Source organism: Diachasma alloeum, unplaced genomic scaffold (assembly GCF_001412515.2).
Source record: "Diachasma alloeum isolate Michigan unplaced genomic scaffold, Dall2.0 Dall_scaffold_00515, whole genome shotgun sequence".
In the NCBI taxonomy this organism is placed as follows: Eukaryota; Metazoa; Arthropoda; class Insecta; order Hymenoptera; family Braconidae; genus Diachasma; species Diachasma alloeum.
This window is the reverse complement of record NW_021680647.1, coordinates 351,560-376,734: the sequence shown is the minus strand read 5'-3', so window position 1 is coordinate 376,734 and position 25,175 is coordinate 351,560. Positions and strand designations below refer to the sequence as shown.

General features: G+C 35.4%; 1 protein-coding gene across 1 annotated transcript; it reads left to right on the top strand.

Annotated features, from left to right (window-relative positions):
• The first annotated feature begins 1,226 nt into the window (after window positions 1–1,226).
• Window positions 1,227–16,900, top strand: LOC107042753 (neprilysin-1). The gene is made up of 11 exons (XM_015263934.1): window positions 1,227–1,334; window positions 1,868–2,096; window positions 2,392–2,430; window positions 2,641–2,886; window positions 6,735–6,943; window positions 7,405–7,799; window positions 8,152–8,368; window positions 8,481–8,663; window positions 8,747–8,909; window positions 13,271–13,587; window positions 16,171–16,900. Exons 1-11 carry the CDS (start codon window positions 1,227–1,229, stop codon window positions 16,441–16,443), a joined length of 2,379 nt encoding a protein of 792 aa, XP_015119420.1. The 3' UTR covers window positions 16,444–16,900.
• The last annotated feature ends 8,275 nt before the right edge of the window (window positions 16,901–25,175 follow it).

Genomic DNA, 25,175 nt, shown 5'->3' with positions numbered 1-25,175 from the left:
AGTCAGTCTGACTCCCCAGTTCCGTACCCCCTGCCGCCAGCAGACCAGCTCCAGGTGCGCAGGCTCTCTATCGACCTGAGTCTACCCCTCTCCCCCGACTGAAATCTCTCGTCTCCATCCTTCAGGCATCCCCCAAGCTGAACACAAATAACGAAAAAGAAAAAAATCCAAGCAGTTAATCTTCAACTATCCGATACTCTCCTCCATCCACACCCCATTGTCCACCACTCACCCCTCCAACGTCAATAAACAAAACTGAATCGATGCGTAACCGACAAAATAACAATGGGACGAACAGTTTCCCGCCGTTGGTGACTACTCTCGCCGCGCCACCAGTTTTTCCACCTCTAACGTTTACAAAACGAACATACACCATCTTCAGTGTGGCACCGACCGTCGTCACGAGCCACTTCTTTCGTACGAGGAGTTCAGCAATCACAGAAAATAATATTACAAAAAAATAAATAGAACATGCCAAATATGGAAAAAATATTGAATTAAGGAATTAATCATTATAATTGAAAAGATAATCGATGGAATAATTAAAAAGTTGTGATTTGTATGTTCAGTGAAACAATCAGAATCCCTTCGAGTTTCAAAATAAAATCATCGGAGATGATAATTGATAATTGGTGAATTGATTCACAATTTGGTAATTAAGTGATAGATGAAAAATTTGGATTGACGGGAGATTGAGTTCGTCAAGGCTGGACGTCGGAAGCCACGGAAGATATAAAAAATTTAGTATAGACATTTTTTGTAGGCAATTTAATTCCCTATAAAAAAGGTTTTATAACGTTTTCTCGTAGGAATGATCCTTAGTGAGATAATTAGACTTTTGGAGATTGAGTTATGAAATTTGTTGATTTTACTTACGAAGTCGAGTTCTTCACGGATGAATTCTCAATAATTTAGTTTCCAACAAAAAAGTTCTTTGCAAAAATTGTTATATCTCGGATATATTACGAGATATTTTCCGAAAATTAAACGCATTCTGAAGTGGAATAGTGGAATAGACTTAAAATCGAATATTATCACAGTTTTTATTTATTTCTCTATTTAAAATGTTAATAAAATTCTATTTAAAACTTATAATTGAGGTGATGTGCTGATGCTGATAACCACCCGATCGATAAATATCTTTTCAGATTGTTTACAAGAGGGAGAGAAAGAGAAAGTGAGAGAGAATTGAGTTTATAAATAATTGATTGAACCAAAAATAATAAATGAAGGCGGAAACTAATAATGGATACTTGAGGACAAACTCCGTACCCAAGAATGCGGCTCTCTTGCCACCTGATGAGCACGAAATGCCGCACTCCACGATGCTACAGGTGGAAAAACAAATCCATTAATTTAGATTCGATATCGAGGGAATTTAGTTATAGAGATGTGAAACTTGTTTTTTTCTTGTTCTCTGCGGTCTTCAATATCTTGGCATTGCCGGAGGAAAAATTGACGAGTCATGTCATTTTCAGGGTATTTTGGGAAGCTTTGAGATGAGTTATCACTCGTCAACATCGCATCGTTACTCGTTACGTCAGGCGATATTGAAGATTGAATGGAGATCATTTAGCTTCAGTTTAAAAATTCAATTCAATTTTTCATTCAGTTTTTGGGGAATATCTTGGAAACTAATGGAGGTAGCAAAGTTTTTATAGAAACACTTTTTGTGGAGAAAAATGAGAGCTACAAAAAAGGTTTTAACATAAATTCCGCCATCTCCATTAAATTCAGAGATATTCATAAAAAAATGAAACTGAATTGAAATCGACTAGATTTTCCTCTCGTTTTGCACGTTTTTCTTGTTTTCATCTCGCTGCTGACTTATTTTTTCCTGTGAGGGTGAGATGATTTGGGGTTTTAGGTGACGTGTGGACCAAGGGGTAGTACGACAACAACAATAGTCCACCCTCAAGGGAATTCCGGAAGAATTCCGGCGATCACGAGGGCCACTTCTGTTACGAGACGTCGACGAGGACCGACTAATCGCCAACAACTACTCGGAGTCCTTGCCGTTACTTTACTCGCTACTAGTCTGTTTACTCTTTTGTTGCTCGCGTTAAATCGGGGACGGGAGTGTATTCGAGACTCACGTGAGTTCAATAAATCTTTAGAAATTAAATTCAAAATTTTTTTAATCAATTGACTGAGATAGAGTGGAATAAAATTTTCAACGTCTTTTTGAAGATGTAATTATCTAGATAATGAGCGGTTTTAAGAGAAAAAGTCACATAATATTTTTTAAAGAAAATTTTATGAGCTATAAAGCAGGTTTTGTGATATTTTTTTTCAAATTTATAGGTTTTTGCGATATTGACGAATGAATTGACACAACTTTTTCGCATTCTCTTTTCGCAATTACTTCCCTTCTGCATTTCTCTCTTCCAGGACCAAAAGTTTGCCTGACTGAAGAATGTATCAAAACAGGTGAGTGCAGTGACCCGAAAAAAAAATTTAATCACCTAAGAACGAAAGAATTTCGTCTATTTTTAATTTCGTCATGCCATCTAAATTCGTCTGCTCCCATTCTCCCAATCCCCTCGAAAAGTTCATTTATGTAATCTTCATCTCGCTTAATTAATGCCATTGAAAAAATTCCGTAACGAACTATTATTTAGTGGATGAAATGTTTTACAGCTGCAAGCCTATTGTCAGCGATGGACAAAACCGCTGCGCCATGCGTCGATTTTTTTCAGTACGCCTGTGGCACGTGGAATCACATGCACGTAATCCCCGAGGACAGAAGCTCCATAAATCCCTTTGAAGTGCTTTCGGATCAGCTCAAAATAATCCTCAAACGTGTCCTCGAGGAGCCACCCAACATCGAGGACAACAGTGCTACCTTCAAGGCCAAGCAGTTTTACAGATCTTGTATGGATATACGTAAGTATCAAGAAATAATCCTTGAGGATATCTAAGTACTTTCACGATTTTTGCTTCCGAATGGAAGCATTGCAATCCTTCGATTTTCACATTCTCTAATTTTTATTGGAAGCGATGTAGAATGGTCTGAAATGTAAAAACTCGAAGTTTGGGGACCATGTCTGTATACCATGTCTGTATGTGACCACGTCCACCGCCCCCTTTCCGATGGTCAATTTTCAGAAAATTGAGTAATTAAGTGGCTAAAGCAATTCTAAAAAATTTGAAATTTTGTTAGATTATAGGTAATGAGGACTAGCTCTGTGCAAACTTTCAGCCCGATCGATCCAATAGTTTTGAGAAAAAGCGCTTCGTTTTTAATTCGTTTTTCGTAAATGTCAAAACTAGCGGATCGATTTCGATTTTTTTGTTTTCAAATTATTCCTTTCGATGCCTTCTATCGAAATCAATCAAAACATGTAAATCCGTTCAGACAAAGTTTTTGAGATATTCCCGTTTTTTCATTAAAAAAAAAATTGTAAACACTCTAGCTTGTGCAATAATCGAAATATCAACTTGAAATTAGAATAGAAATATGTGCACCTGCTCATACGAAGTATTCAAAACATTGGAATTTTGATAGCGCCCATAGAGGTGGCAGTAACCATCGGAAATTTTTGCTGGTAGTTAGTGTTGTGAAGCTATAAACTTTTATAATATTTCAGACCATTTGGAAGCCCGCCATCAATGTATTGATAGCGAAAAAAAATAAGACATCACTCAGTGACATGCTCACTGAGACATGTGGCGCGCTGTCGTATGCTCGCTATCCCCTGCTTGTTTTAGTATTTAAAAACGATTTTAGTATTTAGATTTTTTATATATTAACTTGACTTGAAATTTCCGCCCGGACCTGAATCCTCCGTCTGAATTCAGATCCATCTAGCATCTATTTTAAGACAATGAATTCTTACCTGATGGACCGGAATCCAGACGAATTCAGAATCTGAGTGGCAGCCAAAGCATGGATTTATGTTGCATTTTTAATTCATGCCGGAACCTAAAGTTATGCATGTACCTGAATTGATGTTTAAAGCTGGATTCAGATCGTGGGATTAATTCAATAACTTGACTTCCGTCGAAGTTTAAATTTATGTCTACTGTCGGATTCAAAATTTAAGGCTACGCACTTTGAATGGAGATAACTTGTTAAAAAAAAGTCTCAGAGAATGGAACCAAAAAGTTCTCGGAAGCATAACTATTTAAAAATCATTCCAGAGGAAACAAATTTTTTTTTGCGAGATTAATTTTCATAAACAGAGCAAAAATGAGTGAAAAAGGGGGTAAGACTGGGTGGTAGAAGGCACCGCAAAGTTCACATGTCCGTTACAGACATGTAAACTTTGCGGTGCCTTCTAACGCCCAGTTATACCCCCTTTTTCACTCATTTCTGTTCTGTTTATGAAAATTGAATTTTCGAAAAAAAAATTGTTTTCTCTTTGTTACGTCCGGAGACGTATCGCGTTTTCCATTAAAAATGGAAGAATTAATTTTGAAAATAGAGTAATTATAGACGAAGAAATTCAATAATTAGGAATTATAAAATAATAAGTACTTCGAAGGAAAAGTATTTTGCATTCTAAACGAGTCTAAAATTCAATCGATATTACCCGTAAAAGAAATATAAGAAAAGAATTTGAAAAGACAATGGTTGATACATTTTTTTTGTTAATACGAGCCAAAGGCATCTTCACCTGGGTGGTAGGTTGCACTCTAGACTCATTACGTCACTTTTCTCATAGATGAGAAATAGGACGTTTCTAAGAATGAATTAATAATGAAAAAAATTGGGAAAAATTAAAAAAAACATAGGGAAAATATTATTCAGATCATTGAATTGAAAGTCAACCGAAAATTGAGTAAAGAAAAGAAACAAATATTGAATCATTTTATATAACGATCACGTGATCGCTGGGTGGAAACGCCTGGAGTTGTCTCCAAGTGTGTTATCACCAGAAGGTTCAGGTATCCGTACCGAGGCGTACCTTGGTGCATCGACATCGTGTCATGCCCCCTCTTTCAACAAACATAAAAATTAATATACATGCATCAATCAAGACGATTAAAACACGAGGATTTATAAGTGCATCGATGCACCCCGAAGTTCAGTTCTGTTCCGACAAGATCGCGGGTCCCTTCAGGACAACTCAACCTTTGCTCTCTTCAAGAGAAATAGATAGAAATACAAAAAGCGTGGATTCTGAATTTTTTATTGTCAGTAAATAATACGATTTAAATTGTGTGTTAAAAAAATCGATTTCGAGTGAATAGTAAAATCGTGTGTGGAAAATATCGAGCTGACGGAGAATTTTGGATTACGTCAAGAGCTGCAAGGAAAATGGATGAGTAAGAAAAAATTTGTTATTTATGTTCAATAGAAAAATTATATTTGAGTATGAAATTTTGATAATTCTGCGCTGATAGCGATTAGATTTTCGGATGAAACAATTTTAAACGGTCCATTCTATGGAAATTTTGGTGTCAATAATTTTAATAGATTTGAGTTTATTATATTTTGGTTATCTTTCTAGTTTCATTTCAACAATTCGCCCGACTTCAATCCCAAGCTATTGTCCTTACGGATAGGCTTAAATAGGAGAATTGAATTGTCATAGTTTTTCAGTGTTTATTTAATTGATTAATATTAAATATTTACTGCGAAATCATGACGTAACATCTTGAATGATTTCTAGATAGTTATGCTTCCGAAAAGTTTTTGGTTCAATTCTCGGAGATTTTTTTTCAACGAGTTATCGGCATTCAAAGTGCGTAGCCTTAAATTTTGAATCCGACAGTAGACCTGAATTGATACCCGAATTTGAATTCAGGTCTAGCAGGGATGAATTCAGAATCTAAATGGCGGAATGAGCTTGAATTTATTCCTGAACCTAAATTGAGATCGACACATTAATTCAGGATGGAAACTTCAGGCTGAGTTAGCATTTATGCCTAGATTGGATTCAAAATCTGAATTTAATTTCCGGTCCGAGTATGAATTCAAGACCTAACTGTCGGAATACGCTTAAATCTATGGCTCAACCTAAATTCATACCGGGACAACAATTTATGTCTGAATGTCAATTCAGGTCGGCACATTAATTCATGAATTAAATTCCCGTCCGAGCTTGGAATGTATGCTTAGATCCGATTTTAAATTTGAATTTAAATTTGCACCCACGTTTCAAGCCCTGAAACCAGGAACAGTCATATCCGTAAATTATAATTACTGTTAAATTGTTAAGTAGTCAATTATTTAATATCACTTTAAAATTTTAATTATTGAAGTAATCATCAATTTACATAGTAAAATTTTGAATTATTCGTTGAATTATGCGTGGGGAAGATTGACGATTATTTGAATAATCGGAAATCCCTTATATGAAATTTAGTATTATCCACTTAATAGAAAATTTATAGCTCCATATTTTTCAATATTTAATTCATCTTCAATTGGAAATTTAGATTATCAATTATTCTACTATTTTTTAATTTTGATTAGTATATTTGAACCTTGATCAAAGTAAGTCGGAAATTCTTTTAATATTCAAGAATGGGAAAATTGATGGCCATCCCTGCCTAAAACTCATCCTGAGTTTCAATTTATGCATTAATCCTATTTTATGTAAGAAACTAAGTTAATCCCTGAACTTTAATTGATGCCGGAATACGGGTTCAGGTCCAGGCACAATTTCACTACCTGAATTAATCACCGGACCTAAATTTATATAGCGACCTGAATGCATACCTCAACCTGAATTCACTAAAAGTTATACTATTTTCATTCAATCAGTAATAACAATTTTTTTCAGCTCAAATTAGGAAGATTGGAGATGCTCCCCTCAAAGAAACTCTAAAGCAGCTGGGAGGATGGCCAGTGGTGGAAGGACCCAATTGGAAGCCCCCCAAGCACAGCATCGAAGTCCTCCTTGGACGTCTCCGGGCTGACTTCAACGAGGGGGCCCTCGTCGAGCCCTGGGTTGGTCCTGATGATAAAAACTCCTCGACCAACATCCTCCAGGTGCGCCGGCAAAGTAAGACCTACGGACACTTAGAATGCCTCATGGTTTTAATGTAGAGATAAAGCGCTTGCGGAATCCGTGAAACGATTCTAGTTAAACATAAGTTTTCTCATTCTTGCAATTTTTAATTATTTAGGAAATAAAGGGTCTCAAATATCAGATTTTCGGCTTTGAGAAGGAAATCATCCACAAAAAATATGTTAAGATATTAACAATTAACAAGCGAAGATAAATTATCAAGAGAAAAGTGATCAAAATAAATAAGTTTAGCTGTAACTATTGAATTTAAATGAAAATGTTTTGACATTTTCTTCCGTCATCACCCCGTTTTACCCCTTCCCCCACCAAATTTTGCGAATTTTTTTTACGGACAAAAAACTGCTTTTTTTCCTAGAAAATTTGTTCTTCTGTTGTTGTTCTCGCTCCAATTTTCAAATTAACATTTGTTATTCCATTCTAGTTAGATCAAATGCAATTGGCACTGCCGAGTCGTGACTACTACTTGAACTCCAGCAGTGAACGAGAGCTACGTGCTTACCATAATTACATGACGAATGTGTCAGTACTCCTGGGTGCTGAGCCAAAAAGAGCTCGCACCGAGTTCGAGTACGTGATTGCCCTCGAAAAGGAATTAGCTAATGCATCAATACCAGAGGCTGACAGGCACGACACATCACTGATATATCAGAAATTAACGCTGAGAGAATTGCAGCGTAAAATTCCACAAGTCAAGTGGAGTCTGTATTTGCAGCAGTTTTTAAATGCTTCGGCTATTACTGATGATGAGACCGTTGTGTCTTATGCCATGCCGTATTTCGTGGAGATGGGGAGAATCATAGAAAAAACGGATCGAAGGTCAATATTCCTTTCTAATTAGGTGAAAAAATTGACTCCATTGATGCAAAAAAAATTCCCAAATCCAAAACAAAATATAGATCTTATTTTAAGATATCAAACGTTTGCTCTTGCCGAATTCTATCAAGGAATTCGAAGTTCTTTTTTTATTTTTCTAATGAAAACAGACGAAAAATGAAGTGCAGAAAACTTAGTCAATTCATGTGGAGGAATTCCTAGAAAATTCCTCAATTGAAAAAGTTGTAGAAAAATATGCAATTCTACTGATTTTTTCTATCGAACTTTTGATCCAATACAATTTTTTTGCGCTTGCACACGTGACAGAATGTCAATTAATTCATTTTTCATGTAGAATTCTTCATAACTACGTGCTATGGCGTCTAGTCATGTCAATAATGCCACACATGATCGACGAATACCAACAGAAACGCGTGGAATTCCGTAAGATTCTGTCAGGTATCTTGAGCGAACGGAACCGCTGGTCTCAGTGTGTCGAGTGGACCAACAAAAAGCTGGGAATGGCGGTAGGAGCGTTGTTTATCCGAGACAATTTCAATCACGAGAGCAAAGTAAACATATATATTTAAATAAAACACGAGCAAAATAAATATTTGCTATAAATATATTTGTTACTCAACATTCGACTTTCATTTATGGTGAAATTAATGAACCGGTTCCCAGGAAACTGCCCTTGAGATGATTCACACGATCCGAGAAGCTTTCAATGAACTTCTCGCTGAGAATCATTGGATGGATGAAGAGACTAGAACAGTTGCCAAGAGCAAAGCTGACTCTATGAATGAGAGAATTGGGTATCCTGATTTTTTGAGGAATTCGAAGGAGCTTTCGAATGAGTACATGATGGCAAGTCTCTGGATTTTAAGTAGATGATGTTTTTTGATGATGAAATTTTTATGTAATTAATTTTTTCCCATGTTATTTGGTAGCTGAATATCACTGACGACCACTTTATCGAGAATGTTTTTGCGGTATTGAAGTACGACGCACATCACAATCTTCAGAAGCTTCGACAGCCAGTGGATAAGGACAAGTGGTCGACAGAACCAGCTGTGGTGAATGCTTTCTATCATCCGAATAAAAATGATATTGGTGAGAATACATAACAGTTCTTGAAATATATCTTCTCGATCCTATAACAGTTGTAATTGACGGGGATTATCCCGTTTGGATATCCTCAAAATCGTAGATTATTCATCATACCTCATTTGTTGAATAGAGAAAGTACATTTAATGTAATTTTGAAAATTTTATTGAAAAGAAGATGAAAGTAAAAAATTGATTGAAAAAATAAATACATGTATATCGACAGCTTATATAGTAACAGTCACATGACTACACAAAACGGTCATTTCCAGAAGTAACATGACGTGTCTCCAAAAAATGCGCTATTTATGGTATTGGAACATTACGGAAATAATAATTTTCAATTTTTTTTTAATAAACCACCGTATCGCCAATCACTTTCGATTACACTAGCGTAAATCCTCCTTACGTTTTTCTGTTTTGCCTAAATTTCACTTTCAAATGATCAAAAAAAATTGATCATGTACGGAAATGGGAGATACGTTATGACTCGCATGTAGAACAAACAAGCGTAACTCCCAGAATCCGTTCCAAAATCATTCAATTATCAATTAGCGAAGGAGGAGTGGGTCAAAGTAGAATAGTAGCAAAAGAGGAATGAACACCGAAATTTTATCAGAAAAATGAAGGGTCAGGCGTTCCAAAGGGTCCAATGGTCTTAAGGGTCTATCAGGCGGAGTTATAAAAAAGATCGAAAGTTTCTAAGGATCAAACAGGCGAAACAAGCGGATTAATCAAAGGGGCGAAACGTTTTTAGCTTCATGCGGGAGAAACGAACGCAGTGTAAAAAAATTCTTGGTGGCCAGTTCCCGGTAACAATCTTATATTTGAATAGTGAGTATTACTGGAATCCAGAGAGCAAAAAATCCTGGATTTAAGTGGAATTTGCGCTTATTCTAGTAGAATTTTCTCTAAAAAACAGAAAAAAAATTACTTCGCAATCATTCTTACTAAAATACAGTGCCCATGGTGCTTGCATCAAGATACATTTTCTCTCATTCGAAACTATTTTGGTTCTGGAATAGTACTTTGAGTTCTTATAATAAGTTGAGTACTGAAATCAAGAGCCGTAGTGTATCTAATGGTTCTTAATTTACAAATTCAACGGTACTTGATATAAACTTTTCTAACTGGACGTTACGTTTTTTTTGTCCTGAATTCTCAGGATGTTTTACTGAAATTGAGGAACCTATTTTTTTACTCCCAATATCATGCTGGTAATTAGCTAATATAGCAACTCCAATTTTTCCGGGATACTGATAGGTGAATATTACGTTTTTATATGTGATCTTGAAGTATTTCGACGAATATTGTGACGGAAACTGGCTGCTATAAATGAATTTAACCTCCTTGAGCTATTACACTTACAATTAGTAACGTTTATGCTTATGTAGATGTACCGGACCTCCCATTGTACGCTTTTCCTTCTAAAAGCAGTTCTTCAAAATTCAATTATGAGGTGTTCATATAAATTCAACGTGTAGTGAAGCACTCATTTTTAAAGTATCAAGCTTCACCAGCACTTAACATTAACCAGGGTTCGCGACGGGGACGCAGCAGGTATGTACCCCACAAACGTCAAAATTTGATCCATTTACACCCTTCAGGTTATTTACCTAATTGAGTCCGACTCAATTTTCTTGTTGATTTCAATTTCTTTTGGTAATAAATGACGAATTAATTCAGTTTCCTTCAAAAATTCGTTGGAGTAGTTATATACTCTAATTACCATCATGCTTTCCATAATTTTATTAACTTATTCTATATCATGGTTTTGGAAACCGGGAACTTTTTACGCGTGGTTTTGATTACTGTACCCCCTGATGGTCCATACCCAGAGTTGGACTCTGAGTAATCTCCACAAACCCAGTCTGGGTTGGGGGGAAACCCAGAGTTGAGGTTAGGTGCCGAATATCGGTTGAACTCTGTACCCAGAGTAGATCCCAGAGTTGTGAAATTGATTGTTAAACAAATGTTGAATATTGTTTCAGAGATGGAAGGCAGGGAGGGGGGAATAATAATATTGTTAGAGTGATTCTGGGGTCAATTTCTCATGTAGGAGAGATGCCAAAGGGCATTCCAACAATGTTACGTCAACTCTGGGTTTAACTCTGGACATAGTCTTGATCCCAGGGTGTTACTTTTATTGCTGAACAAGTTGTAAATTTCATTGAATGAAGAGGTGGGGGAGGAGGAGGTGGTCTTATGACATTATTGAAGGGTCAATTTGTCCTCTAGGGGAGAGAACAAAGGTCATTTCAACAATGTAATAACAACTCTGAGTTTAACTCTGGACACCGTCTTGATCCCAGAGTGTTACTTTTTATTGTTGAACAAGTTGTTAATGTTGTTGAATAAAAAGGTGTGAGAGGGGGAGGCGGGTCTCATGACATTAATTAAGTGATTCTAGGGTCAATTTCCCACTTAGGGCAGTTGCTGGAGATTATTTCAACAATATTAAGGCAACTCTGGGTTTAACTCTGGGTACAGTCTTAATTCCAGAGTTGTATTATTATTATTTTCTCTAAGTGGAAAATTGACCCTAGAATCACTTAAATAATGTCATGGGACCCCCTCCCCTCCCTCACCTCTTTATTGAACGACATTAACAACTTGTTCAACAATAAAAAATAACACTCTGGGATCAAGACTGTGTCCAGATTTAAACCCAGAGGTGACATAACATTGTTGGAATGCCCTTTGGCATCTCTCCTACATGAGAACTTGACCCCAGAATCACTATAACAAAGTTATTATTCCTCTCTTCCCACCTTCCATCTCTAAAACAATATTTAACATTTGTTTAACAATCAATTTCACAACTCTGGGATCTACTCTGGGTACAGAGTTAAACCGACATTCGGCACCTAACCTCAACTCTGGGTTTCCTCCCAACCCAGATTGAGTTTGTGCAGATTACACAGTCTGGGGAACTCTGGTTCAACTCTGGGTGTGAACCATCAGGGTCTGCCTCTCCCAGTTGACCCTTGAGAACACTCAAGATTCCCTCGGATCATTTTCCTGTTTCCCCGTCAAGCACAAAGATAACTTCAGTTCCTCAATTATCATTGTTCAAAACTATAATTTTTTTTCTTGTAACTAATTTCTCACAGTGGGACAAGAGACATAAAAACTCGAGAATAAACGCAAGATGTGTCAAATTTTAATTTATAATTTTTTTCGTAAAGCAGCACTTCACGGACGCTATGTCAAAAAAACCATTATGTCAAAAAATATTGTTCATCATACGGCCTCAAAACACTTTTCTAGCTCATATGATTGCAGACTCATATTCGCCAGAAAAGTTTTTCTCTGCCTAATGACGAAATATACTATTTGGCGATACGTTTTTTTGTTACGAATAAGATTCTTTTGTTGCGAATACAAGGTTGTAGCTCAAGCCGAAGGCGAGGCACTGTAGTATCCATGAAATTTTGACTTACGGCCGAAATGACGAAAAGGAGTTTTGTTTGGAAATACCACAATTTACCTAGAAAAATGATGAAATTTGCACTTTAATTATCCGAATGAAATTTTCAAAATTTTTTGTTTTCTAATGAACAAACAAAAAGGAAACGGTGGAGAAGTTATTGGTTCGACCTATAATAAATCCCATTTATGTCGCGCCGTGCAATAAGTCGAGTTTTGAGCAGGCTGCGCGAAGCGCAGCGTCGCGCTGACATAATCACGACTTGACATAAAATATTTTTCCCCTTCCCCTCCCCCTCACCTTCAACGGGCCTTCATGACAAAAAATAGTATGTGTCATACGGACCGTGACGTCGATTTGCGATTCGTGTGAGTTAGCAGCACTCATCGCAAACCTCCGTCTACGGTCCTAATGACACAATATACTAATAGAGCACTCGGTAATAAATTTCTCGCCTTCGGCTCCACCTGTAAACTACACATTCGTTGAAAACGAAATTTGTGCCCTTGTACTCTAATGTACTATTAATTCCATCAACTTTTACCAGTCATACCCCAATCCGACACTAATTTTTTAATTTTGCTATCGCACGCTCAGTAAAAACGCTTCCCAAATACACCCTAAATTTAGCTTCTCATCAACCAGACATTTTTTGTAGATCTCACTCAGCTCTACAAAAAAGATCTTCACGAAAATTTCGCTTACTCTTTTGGATTTTGAGATATTTACCAAAATCTGGATGATTTTCGAGAAAAATTTATTTTCAAATATCAGTAAAATGAATGTTTTTTTTTCTTCCCCATTTGATCTTTTCTACCTCAATTAGAATTAATTAAAGATGAGTGGAAGATGATTGATCATGAACTCATTAATTGTTTACTTTACTAACGGTTTTATGTTATCTTCGAAGACAACAACCGTCGATCGTTGTTTTCAGTATTTCCAGCGGGTATCCTCCAGCCCATATTCTACTCGCAGCATTTTCCAAAGTCCCTCAATTACGGTGGAATTGGCGTCGTCATCGGGCATGAAATTACACATGGCTTTGATGACAAGGGACGACAGTTTGACAAAGATGGTAACATGATGCAGTGGTGGAATAATGCCACCATTAAAGCATTCAGGGAACGTGCACAGTGCATTGTTGACCAGTATTCACGTTACAAACTCAAGGATGTTAATTTGTACGTCGATGGACGGATGACGCAGGGAGAGAATATCGCTGACAATGGAGGGCTCAAACAGTCATTTCGAGTAAGTTCAGTTAATCAAAGGATTTAAAGGAAGAAATAATCTTCTTTCATCAATTAAACCCAAAATTCAACACCAACTCCACTAATAATCACTCATTCATTACTTCACTCCACTTTATTAATCTTTTAGTAATTTATAATCATTACTCATTGCTTCCCTCAACTGTTCACCCGCCTATTATACAACTCAAATACAAACGTGCGTTGTTCATCCACCGATCGTGTAACGTGTACGTGTATTTTCATCATCAGTATTCAAATAAAAATTAATAAAGTCGTAATTAGAAATGGTATTAGCATTTCATCATTACATTATAAGGCATGATCAATTAGTATTCATCATAATATTACATCAACTAATTCTTAACTCCTTCATAAATTCTCGTACTTCCTAATCATATTATCAAATCAACAATGCGCACTGAGCCATGGAAAATTGTACGATAAGATGTCGCTTATTACGTAAAAAAATATTAATTATTAGAAAATCTAGTTATTTTTTCGGTAATGTCTTGTTAATTTAAATAATGTTCCTTTTATTGCCTCTGAGCGCAGAGATTTTCGGGTGTTTTCGAATGGAAATTCATCATCAACCCATTTGTTTATATATTTCATGTGAAAAAGAAGAAAAGGGAATTTGGTATTGAAATCAGCAGTGAAACGCGAAACGAGGGAAATACACTTGCGGTCCCGAACAGTTCTTCAAGATATTCTCGTAAACGTTTCCTCATTCATCATTCCCCTGCGAAAGTCGAGGGGAATCCCCTCATTCAATGCCAAATAACATTCGTTAACATCTCCAACACCCTGATGAACCGTTTCATAATCATTATCACTATTATCAGCTTAATTATTTCAGTTTTTCTCTTTATTAACTTACAGCTGCGAAAATTCGTTACTGATCATTCACCTAATTATTATTAATTGAGTGGGCGCCCTATGGGGGAATCGCAGTTTTTAGATTTTTTTTTCTCACATAAAAACCCCGTAACTGAAAAATTTATAAAAATTTGTATTCCTATTCTAAACCAAATCGAACGCATTGACTATTTTTTTCGTCATACTTGCACCAATCCATTATCAGACACTTCTGAACACTCGACTCGCAAAAAATCTCCGTGTTTAATCTCTAAATATCAAAATTTTGTACCTAATGAAATTGAATTATAGGATTATCCGTCCACTACTCTCATTTGATATCCCCATTTTCTTTTTCTTGAAGGTTTGAAATTACCCGTAAACTACAAATAAACAAGTTTTTCCAAATGTTTTTTTTACAAAGATTGTAAAACACACGGGGCTGCGAATCGCCCACCGTACGACCAACAACACGTTTGGTGAAGAGCTGCGACAGGGTTGGGCGTGTAAATTACGTTGGTAAATTACACCATTTTTACCGGCGTAATTTACGTAAATGACCTTGACGGGTTTTCTTATTTTTTACATTACTTGGAAAAGCTTCCAATTTTCGGTTACTAGAATGTTTTATTTTATTCCGACTGATGAAGACGCAGTATTAGACACACAAATATCATTAAAAATAGTATATTATATCCCGGGGATAGATAAACCGCGAATTTTAACTCCACTTTGTTCGGTTAGAACGCAGATCTCGATACTTGGAGCATAAAATATTATTTTATGTCATTAGGCCCGATAAACTGCGCCTTCGGCTCGGATTATAAAGCCACATTCGCCAGATAATACTTTTATCGCCTAATGACATAATGTACTATTACATCACGTGGCATTTAAAAAAACTTAAAAAAAATGAGCCCCTTACCTCATAAAGAGTAAATTTCACGAGGATGAAACGTTGCAAAAGACCAAAGTCACAAGTCATTTCCATTGTAAGAAAGTCAATCTCATTATCTATTGAGCTTTATTGGATTCTCCACTTTATTATTTGGAGGCCCGGAAAAGCCCAGTTGGACCTGAAAAGAACCATTTTATTCTAAAGAGTTTAAAAAAGCTACCAAAGACAATTGAATTAGTTTTGTCCTCGGTTTTGTCATTTAAGAATATTGAATGAAACAAGTTAATGTCAAGAAAAAAGATGATGACGCGACGAATTCAATAGAGATCAATAAATAGTGAAATTGACCCTTACGCGACGTATGATCCTGGCGAGGTATGAACCTCGTGACTTTTATCACCCTCGCGAGGTATAGTCTTCACGAAGCTTCACGGTTTACGATAAAAGATAACTTCGGCTGGTTTTTTAACATTTTTTACATTTCTTACGTAAATTACGGGTATTGTACAATGTCATGTAAAAACTGCGATTATCGACAGATGCCCAACCCTGGCTGCGTTTACTCAAGGATTAATTTTCACTCAACCCATTCAAATTCCATTCGAAAAGATTCTCTATGTATATAGTGTTTCTCTATTCTTGGTAATTAATTCATTATTGTTATGTAACTATGGTATTCGTTCAAGTCTACGCTTGTTTTGTTTCATCCATCTACTTCCATTCACTATTAGTTTTTTGAAAATCACCCGCGTGACTTTCAAGAGCATATGAATGCAATTCCCTCTCTTCCAATAGCGAAATGAAAAAAGTTATATTTTTTATTTTCAGGCTTATAGAAAATGGGTGTCAACGCATGGTGAAGAGCCCCTCCTCCCCGGGATAAACTTGACCCACGATCAACTATTTTTCCTTAATTACGCACAAATCTGGTGTGGCTCAATGACCCCTGAGGATGCATTAACAAAAATCCGTAGTAGTGTCCACTCACCTGGTCCATTCAGGGTTCTCGGCCCCTTATCCAATAGTGAAGACTTTGCCAGGGCCTACAACTGTCCTCCGGGCTCTCCCATGAACCCCATGCACAAGTGCAGCGTCTGGTAATCGTGTTCCGCTCACTCAAAACCAGGGGATATTCGAATGTATAGGAGTTACGAACAGAGATAATCATTTACACTTGAGAAATTGATAAAAATTAATTAATTAAGGAGGGGGAGAAGGAAAAATGGGCAATACCGAAATATTCACATGTGTTTCTAGTGACTATGAATGCAAATGTTCATTAATTCATTGATTTTTAAGTCTTCGAGACTGAAATCGGTTGTAAGATCACGTACTCTAGTTTTAATCGATTCCTGTCATGGAGGATGGGCCGGTGGTAAATTAGTTCTTGGATAATTACGTTCTTCAATGGTGAAATGTAATTGACAGGGACTATTCCACTTGGAGGACCTCAAAATCGTGGATTATTTATCGCACCACATTTGTTGAATGAAGAAAGTACATTTAATATAATTTTTAAGAGAAAATCAAAGTAAAAAATGATATATATATGGGGTATTCCATGTGAACTCACCCAGGTCAAAACCCTCACCATTGCCAATCATATTGCCGATTTTTCCTGTGGTTGTATCTGATAAAATTTGACTTCTCAAATTTTTTCAGATTTTTTGAGGCATCCTGTGGGCAGCCATGTTTTTTTGCAAGTTTTATCTTCAAATGCCTGTAACATCCGTAAAAATCAACCGATTTGAGTTTTTTTTTTACAAAATGTGCGTCTTCGAATACACTTTCCATATAAAAATATGCCAATTTTTTTCAATTCGTTCTTCCATCGATTTCCTCAGAAAAACCTCAAAAAACTTCAAAAAACGAGTCGTTTTCAAAGTTGAACCCTTTTTATATTTTTCAAAAAATTTCAGTGAATATATTGGACTAAAATAAAAATTTTCACCAAAGGCCAAAGTGGCATCTCTATTAGAACACACCACTCGGAAAGATTTATTGTTAACGAATTTTCAAAAAATCATCAAATTGTTCCTGATTCGAATATAATGCAGTGATTTTTCAGGCGGTCAATTCAAATAATGCTTCTGCGTTCAAATGCGAAAAGAATTTTGAAATTTTTTAAATTTCTCATCCCGGATTCATATATTCAAATTGGAAATGACGGCCACGAAATGGGAAGCCCACTTTGGCCTTTGGTGAAAAATTTTGTTTTGGTCCAATATATTCACTGAAATTTTTTGAAAAATATGAAAAGGGTCCAACTTTGAAAACGACTCGTTTTTTGAAGTTTTTTGACGTTTTTCTGAGGAAATCGATGGAAGAACGAATTGAAAAAATTGGCATATTTTTATATGGAAAGTGTGTTCGAAGATGCACATTTTATTAAAAAAAACTCAAATCGGTTGATTTTGACGGAAGTTACAGGCATTTTAAGATAAAACTTGCAAAAAAACATGGCTGTCCATAGGATGCCTTCAAAAATCTGAAAATATTTGAGAAGTCATATTTTTCCATATACAACCACAGGAAAAATCGGCAATATGATTGGCGATGGTGAGGGTTTTGACCTGGGTGAGTTCACATGGAATACCCCATATATATATATATACGTATATGTATGTTGAATACACAATATTTTTAATATTAAAGAACAAAATACATTGAACGATAGAAAAAATTGATGTTCATTCAAGAGAATAGTGGGCAGTATTTCGTTGAGCGAAGAGAATCATTGATAATTTGGTAATTATCTAGGGAACGAGTGGTTTCAGGGGAAAACGTTAAAAAATCTCTTCTGTAGAGGAGGAAACTGTCTACAAAAAGTCTTTTGAAAATATCTCCTAGCATTGATGATTTCCAAGATAATCTACCAATTAACAATTCAGTAGTAAAGTGGTGAAATAGAATAAATCGACTCAGTTTCTGGGCGAGTTTTTGATAAATACTCCTGAATCCAAGGGGGATGACGAAATTTTAGTAAAGATATTTTTTTGTAGGTCCCACTCTGTTATGCAGAAAAGAGGGTATTTCAGCTATAATACCCCAAGACCTTCAAAATTATCGAATATTTCTCGAATGTTTTGTTGCATAGCAACGAGAGAGATCAGTGTTGCAGATTAAAATCCCGAGCGCGGCGCGCTCGGGATTTTACTGCAAAACTGATCCCGATCGTTGATATGCAGGAAAACTTGAGAGAAATATTCGATGAATTTGGAAGGTCGAGGGGTATTCGGAGGACAATTTCCTTCAATTCTGATTTTGGCCGATCAGGGTGCAGTGACACATGACGGTTACAGGACACATTTCACCAAAATGTGAGGAATATCTGTCAAATTCTTAGAAAACAATTCACAGGTTACAGGGAAATTATCAGTCTGATAATTTCCCTGCAACCGGAGAAATTATTAGTGCGAAATGCGTCACGTGACCCCGAATACTGCACTCTGATTGGTCAAAATCAGAATTGAGGAAATTGTCATGATTATTTCCGCCATCACCCTTCCGAACAATAGAATTGCGGAATTCAACGTCCCGTGGTCCAATCAGAACAGAATTATATCGACAATACCCCGTCGTTCGGTAATTTTTCCGTTGCCAAGCAGAATAACAAAAAATTGTCGAATTTACCACGATAACGCCGAATACCACAATTCTATTTATCGCAATGGTCATAGGGGAAATAATCCGCCGAATACGAGCTTCAAACTGAATCGGAGTATTTCCCCCAAACTTCCCTGCATATAAACGAATGCGTCAACTCGCGTCCTCGCGCAAGCGCTCGGGATTTTTTTAACCTGCGAAAATATTGGGGTGTTATAAACGAAAATTTCACTGGCTCTCTTGGATTCCGAGGTATTCGCCAAAATCTGAATGATGTTTACGTGAAATTGATTTCAAAACATCAGCGAAATGAGTGCTTTTTTTTCTATTTTCTTCATTTCGTAATTCTATATCCCCTCAATCAGAATTCATTGAACATGAGTGGAAGAGGATTGATCATTAATTCAAGAATTGTTTCTGATATTACCACTTCACTGTCGAATTACAGAAGACAATTTTTCATTTCAATCAAGAAAACTTCATCATTTGTCTATTGAAATCGTTCTATACATTAAAAAAATGAATTGTGGGGTTGAGAAATTTGTCGTTTGATAAAAAATAATTCATACGTAAGTATTTAAATAAAAAGAGCATTTTATGTATTTGCTGAAAGTTTTACTCTAATATTGTAACATATTATCGATACACAGCAGCATAGATCATGCCTTGCTTGTTTCTATGTGAAAAAAAGAGGAAAAGAAAGAGTGGAAATATAAATATTATACAATAGACGAAGGCTTCACAGATTAATTCAATCCTCCAATGATGCGGTACTCTCACGATATTGATCCATCTATCGCTATAAATTATCCAATTGTTCTCAATGATTCTTATCTGTCACTGAAACCCCACTCAATCCCCCCCCCCCTTCCCCTCATCGTTCTGTATAAAAAGGTAAATTTAATTTTGATTTGTACATATTGCACTCTCCAATAATAAGTAATTAATCATTAATAATTATCATTAAATCAATCATTGATAACAATTAATTTGTAACCATACTCCATTTGAATATCTCGCTGAAGAAAGGGGGATCAGTTGTCAATTGATCAAACAAGACGAATCCAAAAATTTATATTTCAATATTCCGTGAATATCTCGATAAATAAAGGATCTATAGAAAAACATCACAAAAAAGGTCATTACATGTTTTCTTCTAAACCCACTCATTATCGAGATAATTAACTAATCAAGTAGAAATTTCCAACTGAAAACAAAGTCAAGGAATTTTATCCACAAAAATTTTCCAATATCGCGTAAACCATTGGTTTTATCAAGAAAATGTCACAATATTTTTTGTACAGAATAAATTTCCCACATAAAGTTCTTGTGACATTTTTCTCTAGATACAATAGTTCCAGAGATATTTTTGAAGAAAATGTTTGAAATTATCTTCCTTCATCAATTAAACCTAAAATTCAACATAAACTCCACTAATAATCACTCGTTCATTACTTCACTTCACTTTATTATTCTTTTAATAATCTATAATCATTACTCATCACGCACCTCAACTCTTTACCCGCCTATTATGCCACTTAAATACAAATGTGTCTAGTTCATCAACCACTCGTGTAACGTGTAGTGTATTTTCATCATTAGTATTAAACTAAAAATTAATTAAATAGTAATTAAAAATAATATTAGCATTTCATGATTTCATTATCATGCATAATCAATTATTATTCATCATAATAATACAATAACTAGAGCCACCATCTGCTCCTGTACAATTAAATGTTCATATGCGAACTTTATTTAATCCCATTTCTCGATGATTATCAATCACCCTTCATCATTTGTCTTTCTTCAAAATCATGTTGTCAAGTCAATAATGCGTACTGAGCCACGGAAAATTACACGATACGATGCCGCTTATTACGTAAAAATAATATTAATAATTACAAAATCTACAGTTATTTTTTCGGTAATGTCTTGTTAATTGAAACAATTTTCCTTCTACTGTGTCTGAGATCTGAGATTCTCTAGTGTTTCCGGAGGGAAGTTCATCATCAACCCATTTGTTTATATATTTCATGTGAAAAAAGAGGAAAATTTGTTACTGAAATCAGGAGTGAAACGTGAAACGAAGAAAATCTACTTGTATTCCCGAACAGTTCTTCGAGATATTCTCAAAAAAGTTTCCTCATTCCATCGTTTCCCTGCTGAAGTCGAGGGGAATCCCCTCATTCAATGCCAAATAACAACATTCGTTAGAATCTCCAACACCCTGATGAACCATTTCATAATCATTATCACTATTATCAGCTTAATTATCTCAGTTTTTCTCTCAGTAACTTGCAACTACGAAAATTCGTTACTTTAATCATTAATTTTCACTCGACCCGTTCAACTTCCATTTGAAAATATACTCTATGCATATAGTATTTTTCCATTCTTGATAATTAATCCATTATTGTTATGTAAATATCATATTCGTTCATATCTACATTTGCTTTGTTTCATCTGTCTTGAGATTTTAATAAAAAAATTTTGAATGGAAAAATCCCTGCGAATGTTTTTTACAATATTTTCTTGATGATAAAACCAATCAATTTCTCACAAATATTCATAACTTTTCATTCGGTTATTTGTTAAAGGATCATTTGAACTTCATGGAAAATATGTCAACGAAATTGCATCAATTGTTTTCATTTCATCGCAGGAAATTTCCCACTTGAAAATCTTTCAGTGACAAAAATTTAATTCCATTAACATTTGAAATTTCTTTACATTTAATTGTACGTACAATGACCGGGCTATAATAATTGTTTATTAGTTTTGTTTAATTACTCTTGTTTTTTTTTTCGTAAGAGAGGAACATCAGAAAAATACTCTTCTGCATCAAACAACTAGTCTGTCGTCGTTTTTACTCTATTCATTAAATTGGTCTGGATGATTTTCATTGCCTCCGGAAACACTCGGGTCTCATCGTTTATTCATCGTGGGAAGAGAGAATTTTTTGTTCGAGCGCGATGAAATGAAGGTTTACGGTGTGAATTTTAAATGATTATTGAAAAGTCGGGGCTGGACTGTCGAGGGTGCTTTTTGCAATCACACTTATGCATTAGCTTATTCGTTAGTCGATTAGATTAGGTTTAGGATTATTCATAATTTATTATCGGGATTTACTTAATTAGCTCACACTCAGAGCCTAAAGATCGGTGTCTTTCATTTTTTCTGAAATTAATTTAGTGATGAGGGGATTCGTAATATAATTGATTTAAAATAAGGGATGATTCAATTTTTTGGGCATTTTATTTTTCGAAATTGTCAGAATTCTCTTGAAGTATCAACATTTCATCATAAACTCAAGGATTTTCGACACATTTTTTGAGTTATGGAACGATCCCTGAGTTTTATCAATTCATTACTGAATCCTTTATCCTCTCACAATGCCTTTTTCACTGGAATGAAATATATCCCGATGACATTTCATGCTAAACTGGGTTTCATTCAGTATCTGTACGTCAGGTTTATAAAATGAGAACAGTTATTATGGTTTTTTCAATAGTTTTTTGTGTCAATAATACGGTTTTACACAATAAAAAAACATCAACGCAGTGAAACGCATGCCTACCAGTCAGTCTATCATCTCAATTACTTGGAGACTTCATCGCATTTTTTTTATCTATCAAATGACGATTACAATTTTTTAGGTTTTAGATGCTTTCTGCAGTGCTCTGGTAAAACGTAGGGGGATCAAAAATTTCTGTGCTAAATTCGCATTTATTTCGATAACGAATGGGTTTGCGATAAATTCTTCGACATGAAAAAAAAAATCGAAGATTTGATGACTTAAGAATTTTTGATCGCATTTATCTCCGGAACGAGTCAACCTAGATGTGAAACTGCCATAAGAAATTTTTCGTTGGAAGTTTTCTCCCCTACGAAAAAGGTCTTGACACATTTTCTCACAAGTTCACTCTTCACCGAGAGAGTTATATTTTTAATCAACTCAAAAAATCAAAATACTTTTCCCTCACGTTTTACCATTTCACTACTAATTTAAATAGTTTTGTTGATCTCGGTTAATTAATTTTTATGTAATCAAGATCCTTACAAATTAAAATTATGTTTAGAGTATACCGTAATTTAGATAATTTATCAATTAGAATATGATCGTGATTATTACCACAAAATCAATGTATTATTTTTTTTAATTCTTTAAAAGGAAATTTAACTTTTAATTTTATTGATGAAGTAATTATCATGGGGATATTTAGCGAGGGCTCTAAATACCGCATATAAAATTTGAAAATAGAAATAATAATTACAAGGACCGATTAAACTTCCCAATTCATCGGGCGTAAAGTTCCAATTTCCTCGATTAAATATAACAACGATAATTCAGTCTGATTGATTCCAAAGCACCATTCGTCAATTTTCACCGATCAATTTTGACACTCATTATATATAATAAATAATTAGACTGATAACGTAATTTAGTTAATTTTTCTTGCCACTTTCCCGAAATTTCCTAATTTTTTTCATTTGATTTTGATTTTTTTTTGGGATTGTCGAGATCTTAATTTTCTTTTATTTGGAATATTTTGGGTGTAAAAATATTCTTGTGTGAAGAAAAAAATGCTTAAATAAAGAATTTTCCCGTAAATTTTTCTATGAAATTTTAAAAAATTCCAAACATTTTCTTTACATTATTTCTCCATCTTCAACCATGATATGGAATTGTTCTCAATTATCCTTAATTAAACAGTTTGAATATTCGACAATCAAATAGTAGATTGTGCACCAAGGGAAGAAAACAGGACATTCTAATCCCGAGGCGAAGCCGAGGGCAGTAAACACGCGGGTTTTGATGTCCTGTTTTCCTTTCTGGGTACACATACTCTTTTTCGTCATAACTGCACGGTATAGTTCGATTTTTCTTCGTAAATGCAGGGAGGAACGTGGGTTATGTCATTCCGAGGATCGTCAAAAACAACAGAAATCCGAGGAATGGAATCAGCCACTTTCCTCCCGTCATTTGGGGAGACGAAATAGTATATTTCTAACCTAGGGAGGGAAAATAAAGGCTTCTCAGCCGCCAGTGCAATTACCATCCGAGCCGAAGGCGAGGTTGGTAAGCACGCGGCTGAGGGTCCTTTATTTTACTTCCCGTGGTTAGAACGCGATTCTCCGTCTCGGCGTAGGCGCAAAGTCAGAGTTCCCTCCCGCGAAACGGGAGGGAAATGTAACTTTGCGCCCACCGGGACGGAAAATGTTTTTCTCTCCACATTGAATTCAACCGAGAGAACGAAAACCAAATGATAAACGAGGGATCAACTATAAATGATTTAAATGCGAATAGAAAGAAGAGTCGTTCTGTTCTGTACTGGTTTGGATTTTGCGGTACCGAAGAGGGCGGGTCCAATGACAAAACCCCAGGATATAATTCATGAATGCATCAATGGGGGATGCCGATTTTTTTATTTACAGAATTCAGAGAAATCAGAGTGGAATTAACTCTAGCGAATTTGGCGGAGACGTTAGAGAGCTGAATCCAAAGATCGAATGCTTTCAAAACCACCAACTTTATCGAAAAATATGAAAACTTTTTTTTGCAGAGAATGCAACTTCCTACAAAAAATGTCTTACAACATTTCTCTCTAAAGCCACTTATTTTGAAAATTTATGCTAAATAGAATGGGAACAAATTTTGTTTACCAGAACACTAGTAAAAAAATTGAATAGGTCTAGCAAAAAATTTCAATATTTCAGATACAAATTCCGTAGAAATATTAACAATTAGCAAAAATTAATTATTGTTATCAATTATTAAGTCCTAATTTGTAATAATGAATCATTAGTTATTGGTTTTTAATAATTTATACTCAAAATATGTGAACTTTACTAGAACTACAGCTTTTTTCACTGAAAAAATTCAACAAAATCCCTTTAAATTCATCTTCTCTCACCCCCCTTTCGCAGCTGAATTAACAATAAACAAATGGCTGATAAAAAAATGGAAATGTATCTATGTAATTCCCCTCATGACTCCCAGAAAAAATTAAAATTCCACCTCCTCGTCCCCAATTTCCCTTCAATTTTGGTTTTTATAAATACAATGAATCGATGCTTGGCAGTATTATGAACAAATCACCAGCTGGCGGTGTTGCCCCCAAATGTTCTTGAACTCGCGGAGGTTAAAAAATACGACAAAACATCTAAGATAACGAAACTTGAACGTTATCAGTAACGCCCATTGGCAGTGATCGTAGAATTGC

What these genes read in the sequence shown, in the direction of transcription:
- LOC107042753 (XM_015263934.1), top strand. Translation starts at nt 1,227, where the DNA reads ATGAAGGCGGAAACTAATAATGGATACTTGAGGACAAACTCCGTACCC. An exon ending in TGAAGAATGTATCAAAACAG is followed by an intron (nt 2,431 to 2,640) that starts GTGAGTGCAGTG and finishes AATGTTTTACAG; the next exon opens with CTGCAAGCCTATTGTCAGCG. An exon ending in GGCTCAAACAGTCATTTCGA is followed by an intron (nt 13,588 to 16,170) that starts GTAAGTTCAGTT and finishes TTTTATTTTCAG; the next exon opens with GCTTATAGAAAATGGGTGTC.